Genomic DNA, 12,247 nt, shown 5'->3' on the forward strand with positions numbered 1-12,247 from the left:
ACGAAGCCGATTCACTTTGACCCATTTTGTATGTCACGGAGTCTGGCTTCCTGCCGAGTTTTAAAATTGGGTGTCCCCTCACTTTCACTCCGTCACAGGCTTGCTGTGGACCAAGTCTCATGGGCAACATAGGGCCCAGAACCGCCTGTCCTTGAGAGCTAGGATTAGTTGGAGGGACATGTATGTGACCAAGTGGTGGCAGTCCCTGAGGCTGCCTTACACACCTGGACGTATCCACATAGCCAGGGATTCTCCTAGAAGTGTCACACATCTAGGGCTGTCGCCTACCTGGGAACTTCTAACCAGCTCTCTCTGACCATAACCCACAGAGTATGACCTACTCTGTTTTTTTACACCTAGAGTACAAGGTCTCAATCATGTTTGTGTAGGAAGCATTTCTGTTTTCAATCCAGGGAAAAATGCAAACCCCACTTTCAGGGATTCTTGAAGAAAAGGCACCCAATAACCTAGGAATATTATTTGATTTCCTCTCAAAAAACGTTCGTTGTAGTCTGTGGTAGGCTAACGCTCCTCCTGTTGCCGGTGGAGGGTGTCCAGGTTCTTGGCATCTTGAATAAAGAAATGGACAAAATGCACAAAGCAAGGAAAGAATGAAGCAACAAAATAGATTTATTGAAAAACGAAAGTACACCCCAGAGGGTGGGAGCAGCCCAAGCAGCTCAAGAGCCCGGTCACAGAATTTTCTGGCATTTAAATACCCTCTAGAGGTTTCCCATTGGTTACTTGGTGTACACCCTATGTAAATGAAGCAGAGGTCCATGATCAGTCTGATTGGTTGTGGGAGGGGACCAATCAGAGGCTGAAGCAAAGTTACAAAGTTACACCACCCTATACAAACATCTGACTGGTTGCGTAAAGCGACCAATCAGAGGCTGAAGGTACAAAGTTATACTCCTATGCAAATGAAGACTTGGCCCAAGACCAGTCTGATTGGTTGTGGGAGGGGATCAATTAGAGGTACTTGCAATTTTTCACCTGCTGTGCAGAAAAGGGGCCGGGGGTGGGGAGGTTGCAAAGGGAGTAGCCTCTGGTCCTTTTGTTACTTGAGCGTGGAAAGTTGGGGTTTTCCTTTTGACTTAGTTCTAGGAAGTCAGCCTGAATTGGCCTTAGGAGGCCAATTCCATGCCTCCAGACCCTATCTCCCGCTTCCCTCCCCTTCAGAGATGTCCCTGTCCTCCTCACCAGAACCTGTGAATATCTTATTCTGCAAGGTAAAAGGGGCTCTGCAGATGTTATTAAGAATCGCAAAATGGGAGATTATTCTGGATTATCTGGATGGGCATAATCACAAGCGTCCTTACAAGGAGGCAGGGGGGGTCAGAGAGGAGGTGTGCCAATAGAAGCAGCCAGAATGATGCAGCCACAAGCCAAGGAAAGGGCAGTCCCCTATAGTGCCTCTGAAAGCAATTAGCTTCTGCCGACAACCTTAACTTTGGCTCGTGTCCAGGATGACAGAATGATATATTTGTGTTGTTTTAAGCCACTGAGGTTGTGGTAATTTGTTAGAGTGGCCATAGGAACCAATACAGACTTCAACAGAGCAGCAGTGAGCTTCTCCTCACAGCCTCCTGTGGCTTTTTGACTATGTAGCTTTGATGAAGAAGTATACTATGGACAAGTTACTGCCGCCCATCAACCAGAGTAGTAGAGTGGTCAAGACAGCGCCCTCTGGATGAGATGGCCTAGGATGGAGTACTTACTGTTTATTTCACCCTTTTGTGTCTCAGTTGTCTTGTCTATCAAATGAGGGATGATAAAGAACATACAGTCCTTGGAATAACATCTGCTATGTGGTGAGCACATGGGAAATGTCAGCTATTACAGCTGCTACTGCTTCATCACAGCACTTAGAACCAGACCAGATACCCCACTGCCCAGTCCCACGTGGCCCAATGCCCGAGGCTGACTCTTAGGACTATGCCATCTCCTCCCAATCCCTGGTGCCAGGATGCCTTGCTGGTAGCTGGAAAGTGGCCATAGCGGGAATATTTACATCATAGATATCAGCAAACACTCCATATCAGGGCTTTTTAATTTTTTGCCCCAGAGGGCTGGTTTGCCAGCACACCACAACCCCAGACCACCTTTTACCCTGATTGCATCTTCACTCCTTATACTATCAAGGTCTTAAGCAAATAGCAGCCCATGTTGGCAAAATCAGACTAGCCATTCTCTCATCACTTAAAAAGAAAAAAAAAACTTTTATTCTGGTGTAAGGTGCTATGACTATCAGTATCCTCACTCCCAGCTTTCCCGTGTCCTTGGCACGTCAGACCTGGTGGCCACAAGGACTAAACTGGAGTCTAGAACAAACTCTTTCCCCACCCCAAAGATTCTAACCACACACGTGGCCCCATCACTCTACAAGTCCTGTCTTCCTGCATGTGGCTGTTTCAAACCTGAAGGATCACTCGCCTTGAGGATTCTTTGGTCATAACCTCAGAAGAAAAAAAACAGTAACATTCACAAAAGAGACAAAGTGACCTTACAAGTCACTGCATCAGGACCTTACAAGTCTCAATCTTAAAGGTCCAGTAAAAGAAACTGCTGATTCTTGGGATATGATTCTCCAAGGCCTCTCACATTTTTATACATCTGGTAAGAATAGGCACCAATTGCCAGGTTCCAGACTTGTATTTTCAAGAATGTTTATCTAGTGAACAGTCTTGGATGACAGAGATAGTGTCTGTCTCTGGAGCAAAAGTCAGGCAGGCTTACTGCCCATTATCAAATACCAGGGTCCCCTAAGCATGGGGGTTCCTCTTGTAATGCAGCCCACTGCGTGTGCAGGTCTCACCTGGCCCTCTTCGTGGGGCCTGGGGCTCAGGGAACCAGTGCAAATGCTGATAATCTGGCCACTGCTGTTGCTATAATAAACTGTCCTTTGTCTCTGACCTATGAGTCTCATAACTTCTGCCAGTATCCATGAACCCATGTGGTGTGCTCACTTTATTAGCCTGAAAGTGGGGTAAAATCTCATACCCTTCACAGGTTTGATACCTATGTGGTACTTTTAAGAATCCAGAGCTGTAAAAGAAGACAAAGTCCAGGTAGCAAAAAACAGTTTGCTGACTCCACACACAGAAAAGACCCAGGAAATACAATGTTCAAGGAGCACTTTAATAGTCAACAAATTGATGCAGTTTTGTCACAATACTTTGCATAATTTTATAGTAACAGTAAAATTCTGAATGACTTTATAGTAAAAGACACAGAGGAAAATAATTTCCCTGTACAATGAAATTTTCATACACTATATGGCGATTTCCCACATCTGTCAAGTTTTGGCTCAGAATAAAAGATAGCTAATATATTTCACTCTTTTTTCTGTTACTTTTTTTTTTCTTTTTTGAGACAGAGTTTCGCTGTGTTGCCCAGGTCGGAGTGCAAAGGCACCATCTCGGCTCACTGCAACCTCTGCCTCCCAGGTTCAAGCGATTCTCCTGCCTCAGCCTCTCAAGTAGCTGGGATTACAGGCGTGCGCCACCATACCCAGCTAATTTTGTATTTTTAGTAGAGACAGTGTTTCACCATGTTGGTCAGCCTGGTCTCTAACTCCTGACCTTAAGTGATCCACTCGCCTCAGCCTCTCAAAGTGCTGGGATTACAGGCATGAGCCACTGTGCCTGGCTTTTTCTGTTACCTTTAAAAGTTACTTCACATAGTAAAGAAATTAGGACTGATTCTTGGCATAAAGGAGGGTACAAAAAAAATTGTGCCAGGTACAGTGGCTAATGGCCGTAATCCCAACACTTTGGGAGGCGGAAGTGGGCAGATCACTTGAGCCCAGGAGTTCCAGACCATCCTGGCAACATGGTGAAACTCGTCTCTATTAAAAATACAAAAATTAGCCAGGCGTAGTCAGTCATACACACCTGTGGTCCCGGCGACTCGGGAGGCTGAGGTGGGAGGATCACTTGAGCCCAGTAGGTGGAGGCTGCAGTGAGCTGAGATCACACCACTGCACTCCAGTCTGGGCAACAGAATGAGGCCCTGTCTCAAAAAAAAAAAAAAAAAGGAAAAGAAAAGAAAAAAAAATTTGGTTTCCTGGCAGATAGAGTTTTAACAAGTGCATCAAGCAGTAATAATTTGTGGTCTTGTGCTCAATTCTCACACATGATCTTTGCAAGGATCCCAGCAGCCATCACAGCTCTACTTTCACATGCATGGGACACAGCACAGAGCAGCAGCCTTGAAAGGACTGCAGAGAGGTGTGAATTCCAAACATTCTCTTAAGTCCTAACATTTCTGTTCTTCATTTTGTGTGACACAAGCCCACGGAAACAAGGCGATGACGGCGCTCGAGGGTGACCAGACCTCCTCAATCATTCCATCAGCCACCCAGGACTCAACAGCAGAACCTCAGAGGACTCAGCTGAAAGAGGTTTTCACTCAAGCACTAACCACAGAGAAATGGGAAGTGCCATCCTGCTGCCATACACAGCTGATGGCTGGTTAGGACTAAATGCCCTTCTGTGGTGAGATGAACCAAGACGGCAGATGGGGGAATAACATCAGTGAGAGAGAGATTACGAATGGATCCTTATATTGCAGATCAAACTGGGTTGTCTCTTCTCAAACCACCCAGGCAGTTTCTGAATGTCCCAAGATAGGGGTAGGAGAAAAGAAAAAAAAGACAAAACAGGAGACGGTGGGTAAGAAAACCTGAAAGGCACAATGAGACAAAGGCCTAAGATGGAGGCTGGCTTTGGGATCTGAAATCCGGCCACAATCCTCCTTGTTTTACTGAAAGTCCAAGAATTGTCAAAAAGAAAACCCAGAAGAGCTATTCATCCTAAATTTTAAAACCTTTTCTTCCTGGCCTACCAAGTCCTTGTGTTTTCTTTCTAGGTGCCCATAACTTACAACCCCACTACAGTTCTATTTGGCTAATAATTTACAGAACATTTAAAATACCAGGTAGGTGAACATCTCTTCATGGCTTTTGTGCAAGGTCCTGAAGCGGAGAGAAAAACAACTGATTGGAGATTCCTATCCGGTGCCTTCTCCAGGGAAACTGACAACCAGAGAAATCTGTTGCTAGGATTTCTAGGACATCTGGAAATTCCTTTTTGTTCTTTCTCAACAATATAAAATGGTATGTTTGCAAACCTATCTGAATCACCTCAATCTAGGCCACTTTAAAAATTTCATTTAAAAATGTAATCACAGATTTTTAAACTAATTATCCAGTTTGCAAACAAATCCCAGCTACTTCTGGTCTTGAACATGGAGCAAAGGTGTGTCAGTAAGGCCAACGTTCTTAGGTTGACAGAGACAGGTTAACACATTGGCTGGCTTCATTTACCCCCGTGCCATGCCCCACACTGAGCTGGATGATTTGATGGGAAGAGAGGGTCCCCATCTCAGGGTTCACTTCCCCAGCCCTAGCGTTCATGGGTTTTCAGGAGGCTCAGCCTGTGAAAAAGAACCAATGATGATGCACACCCTGGCTGAAGTGACATCTGGCCAAAGGATTCCAACAGAATGAATTTCATCAACATGGAAAAGATAATCCATGGCACCAATTCTGTGCTTCTTACAGGCAATGGTTACCAAATGAGTCAAAACATGGCCTAGAAGTGGAGTCGGGTCCAATGAAAAGCCTGAGTTCACACGTGCTAGGGGCTCCGCTGACTGCCCTCTGCAGCCCAGCACCCAGTCCTCTTGCTCTGGGTGCAAGGTGAGGAGGCAGAGTGCACACACTGGCTCCCATGTCCCTGGCCTGGCTGGCAATGGTAAAATGGGCTGCCTTTCTTTTGCAGCTTCTTCTAATCGAAATACCAAGGGGTACTGACCTCAAGCCTCAGGGATGTGACTTGCAGTGCAAATTTTACCTCTTCAGTGCAGAGAGTGGTCTTGAAATCTTGCCAGTGTGTGGCCCTCCCTCAGCTCCTACCACCCTCGGGAGCCAGGATGCTGAAATGCATAAGGCAAAAGCACTGAATCGGATCTATTCCCCGCTGACCTTTAGTTACGATCACTCTGCCCTGACCAGCTGGAGTTGGGCCTGTGTGAAGCCAGTGATTTCCAACACACTGAAGAAGGTATCTGAGTCCAGTGTGAAAGCCAAATTCCTCCTGAATCTGTGATTTAGTGAAGCTCTATCTGTGAGGTATTTTTTGTGTGTGGAAGACTGAAAGTGAAGGGAAACAACTAAAAAAATTAAACAGACAAAAGCAGTGTACCTTATACTGGTTTCTTCAAACATAATGCCTGTGCCAAGAATTGGGCAGGACAGAAACCAACAAAATGAATATAATAACTTATCCTGAGGCACTCCCTCCCACGCTGGCTTAGAGATCTCGCACACACAAAAACTCTCCCTGTTTATAAGAAGCTGTCTCTCAGTATGCAGGCAGTTCTTCCCAAAAGCCCGTCATTAAATAAGCTAAAAACAGGTGCAAGCGATGTCCCTGCATGGGTTCCTGAGACTTGCCTTGAAGAAGCGGCCTTCCAAGTCACCAACTCTTGAGAACTCCAGAGAAAAACAGCGCAAACGCGTGGGCAAAAGAAAAATCCTGGTGCCTGCACCAAGTTCTTCTCCCAAAGTATGTTTTGCTCACATAGGGCAAATTTCTGTCGCGGCCTCAGCTGCCTTTAGGAGAGTTAAGGATTTGAAGGGGCACAGAGAATGCTGTCAGTGTCTAAGGAGGAAACCCTGCCTCACTTATTTCAAATCTTGACTCTGGTTTTCTAAGCAAATTCATCTTAGGATACAAAGCACACATTAGAGCTTCCTTCTTGCCTTAATGCAATTAAATTTGCAGCCATTCTGCAGAAGAACTGAAGCTCTCAGGTGAAAAGAAGCCTTAAATCATGCCATGATATACATGGGGGGAGGGAGCATTTGGGTATAGGTATTTTCCTGAAGGAAGAGAAAGGGTTGAATGTATTGGCAGCTGAGCTGTCCCTTCAAGGGGATATTGTGAAACAAGCTCAATAAAACCCTCTCCCTCTGAAGCATGAAATGTTCCCAGAGGGGACAGGAGGATTCCTTTGTTGCTATGATGTACCCTCAGGTCATGTGCTCGCACATGCTGGAGCATTTTCCTGAGTAACCTGAGGAAAATGTGGCAACAGAGAAAAGCACTTGGAAAATACATGTAGCAGGCAGGTAGTGTTCACCTCCCTGGTTAAAGGAAAGGCACCCCCCACATGCTCACAGGAACTCTCCCTCCTGCCCCTCCTCTTCCCCTACCCCACTTCCACCCCAGGGACCACTGGAAGCAGCAGCAGCAACCCCGGCTCCTCATCCCCTGCCATGATGTCTGCAAGTGGCTCTGGCTAGAAGTGGTGCTGGTGAAGGGCTGTAGATGAGGCTCTCTTCTCCAGCCTCTTCACGTGGCAGGAGTGACAGAACAGGTGGTCCTCCAGCGGATAACAGCGATGGCCATCTTCATCATTGAGCTCCAGACCACAGTCCTGGGGGGAGGCAGACATGTCCAGGGGAAGCAAAACAAAACAGACTGCAAGACTGACCTGAAGGCCACAGTCCCCAAAATCAGCAGAGGGTGCTGTGTTTTTCTGTACAGGCAGGAAATGCTAGTGCAGAAACACAGCTCCTGCCCTGTGGAGGCCTGTCCAACACAGGAGACACAGCCACACAGCACTTGCTGTGAACCACTTAAAATGTGCTGTCAGTGTAAATGCAGATTCCCAAGACTTAGGACAAAAAGAGGATGTAAAAATATCTCATGGGAAAAAGGAATGAGATCATGTCCTTTGCAGGGACATGGATGAAGCTGGAAGCCACCATTCTCAGCAAACTAACACAGGAACAGAAAACTAAACACCGCATGTTCTCACTCGTAAGTGGGAGTTGAACAATGAGAACACATGGACACAGGGAGGGGAATATCACACACCGGGGCCTGTTGGGAGGTGGGGGTGAGGGGAGGGAACTTAGAGGACAGGACAATAGGTGCAGCAAACCACCATGGCACACATATAACATATACCTATGTAACAAATCTTCACACGTATCCCTTTTTTTTTTAGAAGAAATAAAATAAATTGTGGAGTTACAAAAAAAAAATCTCATGAGTAACTTTCTTATATTGATTACATGTTCAAAATATAACATTTGGATTTTTTTTTCTTTTTTGAGACAGTCTCCCTCTGTTTCCTAGGCTGGAGTGCAGTGGTGTGATCTCAGCTCACTGCAACATCTGCCTCCCTGGTTCAAGCAATTCTCCTGTCTCAGCCTCCCGAGTAGCTGGGATTATGCACGTGCCACCACATCTGGCTAATTTTTGTATTTTTAGTAGAGACAGCGTTTCACCACGTTGGCCAGGCTGGTCTTGAACTCCTGACCTCAAGTGATCTGCCCGCCTTGGCCTCCCAAAGTGCTGGGATTACAGGCATGAGCCACCATGCCCAGCGGGATTTTTTATTTTTTTAAGACAGGGTCTTGCTCTGTCACCCAGAGTAGAGTGCAGTGACGCGATCCTAGCTTCCTAAGTAGCTGAGACTATAGGCACAGCGTGCCTGGCTAATTTTTGTATTTTTAGTAGAGACAGGGTCTCACTGTGTTGCCCATGCTGTTCTCAAACTCCTGGACTCAAGTGATCCTCCCCTGCCTCGGCCTTCCAAAATGCTAAGATTACAGGCAATGGGCCCATGCCTGGCTGGATATTTTGAACTGAATAAAATAATTAATCTCACCTGTTTCTTTTAACTTTTTAATTGTGGCTACCAGAAAACTTAAAATGATACTTGACTTTAATTTGTGGCTCTCATACTTCTTTCTTTTTTGGGGATGGAGTCTTGCTCTGTCGCCCAGGCTGGAGTGCAGTAGCATGATCTCAGATCACTGCAACCTCCACCTCCCAGGTTCAAGCAATTCTCCTGTCTCAGCTCCCAAGTAGCTGGGACTACAGGCGTGTGCCACCACAACCACTAATTTTTGTATTTTTAGTAGAGATGGGTTTTTGCCATGTTGGCCAGGCTGGTCTCAAACTCCTGACCTCAAGTGATCTGCCGGCCTTGGCCTCCCAAAGTGCTGAGATTACAGGCATGAGCTATCGTGCCCGGCCCCTTATATTTCTTTTGGATAGCACTGGTCTAGAAAATGTGGAGAGGCCTGTTGAGCAAATGTCCTCACCTTTTTCTCCTGCAGTGACCTGGGGCACCTGGGGTCCCAGCAGCAATGATTCCCACCCATTTCTTCAATGTTGGCAGTGGGACAAGTCTATATGAGGGACACCCCCATTCCCTACCCACAAGGTCACCAAATGAATCTAATCTCCTTCCATGGGTGAATTCACTTAATTGTGGCTGAAATTCCATGGTCACCCTTCACAAGGGCTGGTGAGGGGCGACCCCTAGCTTTCCTGACAGTCATCAGGTACTAGTGCTCCTTCATCCTGGGTTGGTACACAGGGCAGGAAGGGGCAGGCGGACCCCACCCGCCTTCATATCACCAGCTGACATGCCTGTTTCCAAGAGGGGCTTCATGATTTCCAGGGCTCGGCTGAGAAAGGAGCTACAGGCAGATAGAACAGCCTGCAAGTTGGAGGGGAGGGAGTCCCTTCCCCAAATGGCACACCTGCCTGACAATGTGGCCCCCAGATAGGACCTGAAACCCATGCTCTCCACAACCCTCCTAGCTCTGCAGCTTCAGGGAAAGCAGCTCCAACAGTTACAGGACTTGATACTTCTGAATATGCAGAAGAAAGACCTTTATACCTTGAGCATTTCCATCTTCTCCTACCTCCCCCAAGAACCAGCCTTCATTCCATTTCCTACAGAAGCTCTAGAGGGCTGACCCTTGCCAGAATCTTGTTGACTGCCTCTTGCCCCAGTCAACGCAGGATGCTTTTCTCTTGGATGTCTGCAATGGGCTTTGGGGGCTGGGTGGGGAGGGGCCTACCTCGCAGTGGTAACACTCCACGTGGTAGTCTCTGTCCATGGACACGACACGGATGGTCTCATCTGAACCCTGGGACCAAAAAAAGCAAGAACACATAGGAGAGGCCTGTTGGGGGGCTGTCGGGCTTGATGTACCGTGGGGTGGGGAGGGAAGAGGGTTTTGGGTAACAAGTAGGTGGCCTTGGGAGAAGAAGGTAAATCAGGAGTACTTGTTGGAAGAAGAATACATTTAAGCTGATGAGAGGGGGAGTGGGAGGGACAGGAGTCCTTCCTCCTAGAATGTCAGAGTTAACACTGAAAGAAAGACCTACATGGACACTTACTTTAAAAAATGAAGAAAAGACAAGCCTTTCTGCTCATCTGCTAATCCAAGAATTAGTATCAAGTAAGGGAGTTTGACCTGGTTATGGGGACAAATCAGCACAAGAAGGGTAGTGGGCTGGGGAAGCCAGTCAACAAGGAAGGGTGAGGACAAGACTTATCTCAAAGGTGAAGTGGGTTTTTTTTTTTTTGGAGACAAGGTCTTGCTCTGTTACCCGCTGGAATGCAGTAGCACCATCATAGCTCACTGCAGCCTGAAACTCTTGGACTCAAGCAGCTAGGACTACAGGCACATGCCACCACGCTTGGCTAATTTTCAACAATCTTTTGTAGAGATGAGGTCTTACTATGTTGCCCAGGCTGTTCTTAAATTCTAGCCTCAAGCAATTTTCCTGCCTGGGCCTCCTAAAGTGGTGGGGTTACAGGTGTGAGCCACTGCACCAGGCCAGAGTTGAGATTTTTTAAAAGGATACCTTAAAAGCTGTAAGGACAGGACATGGATCTTGTAAACGAGCCCAGGGAGATATTCATGTCTTCGAAGCCCTGGGAGCATGTCTGGAGGGGCATCTTACCTCAGGTGGAAGGATGGGAAGCCCACAGGCTGCACACTTGGGGGCCAGCACCCTGCGGGGAGAAACAAAGCAGCAGGAAATGTTGCTTCTGGGAGCAAATTCCGGAGTCAGACTTGCACTTGGAATCCACATGGAGCCTTCCTCCATGCCGCCTCCTGCCCCTTGCTTTCCTCCCTCATAGAATGACTGGAACCTGGCTCACTTTGTGGAATATGCCTTAGTATTCGCTCCCCAGCTGCAATGAGGACACTGGCTGCCTCTCACTCTTCTGGGGACAGCACTAACCCATTTGTTTACACCTCTCATGGTGCCTAGCACAGGCCCAGGCAAACCAAGAGTGGTAGGAACCAGCACTGCATAGGGGCCTTGTCAAGTTAGGTAACGCTGAAGCCACAGGGCTTGGTGGATTCCTCCCGAGGCCTAGCCACAAATATGATTATTAGTTTTTTGTGCTCTGTTTTTTTTTTTTTTTTTTTTTCACTAAACATGATTCTTTAACCCATTCCTATCAACGCTGGCATCGACCAACCTCCCAAGGTCCCTGCTGTACCCCTCAAAACCATTAAGCCTTTGCTGGACTGTGATCTAAGGGCGGCTGGCAAACACAGTTCTGTCGGTTTCCACCACTCACTCTGCTGAGATCAGCTTGGCCTACCCGAATGGGTCCTGTCTGCTCCCATCCCTTCTTACTTGTGGTAATCTCGGACACAGTAGATCTTGTTCTCTGAGTCCACAGTGAAGGGTACCCCATCCAAACACTCATTACAGATGACACAGCGGAAACAGCCGGGGTGGTAGGACTTCCCCAGGGCTTGCAGGATCTGGAGGAGAGACCAAGACTCAGTGGGGATTATAGGGAAGGATGAGATGGTGGAAGGGGAGAGAAACACATCAGGCCTAAGGATTACAAGAGCAGTCACACACAGAGTACACTGACCCCCGAGTTTCACCTAGGAGAAGAGCAAGAGGTGATGGGGTGGGAAAGGCAAATCTGTTTAGATGAATACACAGAAGAGACCACACAGGAATCCTTTTCCTGCAGCCTCTCACAGGGTCTCTGAGCTGGGAGGGAAAGAGGGCTCCTTTCCAACCCTCACCCAGAACGGGAAACTCTTGCATGGTTCTTTAATAGAAAGAGATGGTAAGGAAGGGATGGGCCAATCCCAGGGCCACAATCCACCATGAAGAAGTGGCAAACGATGCAAAGCAGGGCCACAGAAGGATCCATCCTTCCCAGATTTGGGAAGCAGCAAGTACTCGGAAAAATGAAATGAAATTCCATGTGGAAATAGCAGAGCTCAAAAGGAATCCCTTCGCTTCTGCCTCTTGGGTGCCCCCTTCCATGCAGCTTTGACTCTGGAGCATGATAATCTAGAATTTCTGACTCAACCCAATGACCTTAAATCCAAGTGTAATAAGTAAAGTTTCTCTGTTGTTGTTTTTAAACGCAATAGAGGGAA

At 47.2% G+C, this 12,247-nt stretch overlaps 1 protein-coding gene across 4 annotated transcripts in view; it reads right to left on the reverse strand.

Annotated features, from left to right (window-relative positions):
• Positions 1 to 3,120: 3,120 nt before the first annotated feature.
• LIMD1 (LIM domain containing 1) overlaps positions 3,121 to 12,247 on the reverse strand; it is a 92,024-nt gene continuing 82,897 nt past the window's right edge. Inside the window, exons 5-9 of one of the 4 annotated variants that reach the window (XR_010113959.1) lie at positions 11,478 to 11,608; positions 10,788 to 10,839; positions 9,896 to 9,964; positions 7,223 to 7,446; positions 3,121 to 5,940 (exon numbers count right to left, since the gene is read on the reverse strand). Coding sequence is in view for 1 of the 4 variants with exons in the window: in XM_055280200.2 (XP_055136175.2) it covers positions 7,309 to 7,446; positions 9,896 to 9,964; positions 10,788 to 10,839; positions 11,478 to 11,608 (390 nt within the window). In the remaining 3 variants the exon portion in view is untranslated. Of the gene's footprint in view, positions 7,447 to 9,895; positions 9,965 to 10,688; positions 10,840 to 11,477; positions 11,609 to 12,247 lie in introns of all 4 variants that reach the window. The other 3 variants (XR_010113958.1, XM_055280200.2, XR_010113960.1) reach the window with 3 other exon arrangements.

The sequence above is a fragment of the Symphalangus syndactylus genome, chromosome 1 (genome assembly GCF_028878055.3).
Source record: "Symphalangus syndactylus isolate Jambi chromosome 1, NHGRI_mSymSyn1-v2.1_pri, whole genome shotgun sequence".
In the NCBI taxonomy this organism is placed as follows: domain Eukaryota; kingdom Metazoa; phylum Chordata; class Mammalia; order Primates; family Hylobatidae; genus Symphalangus; species Symphalangus syndactylus.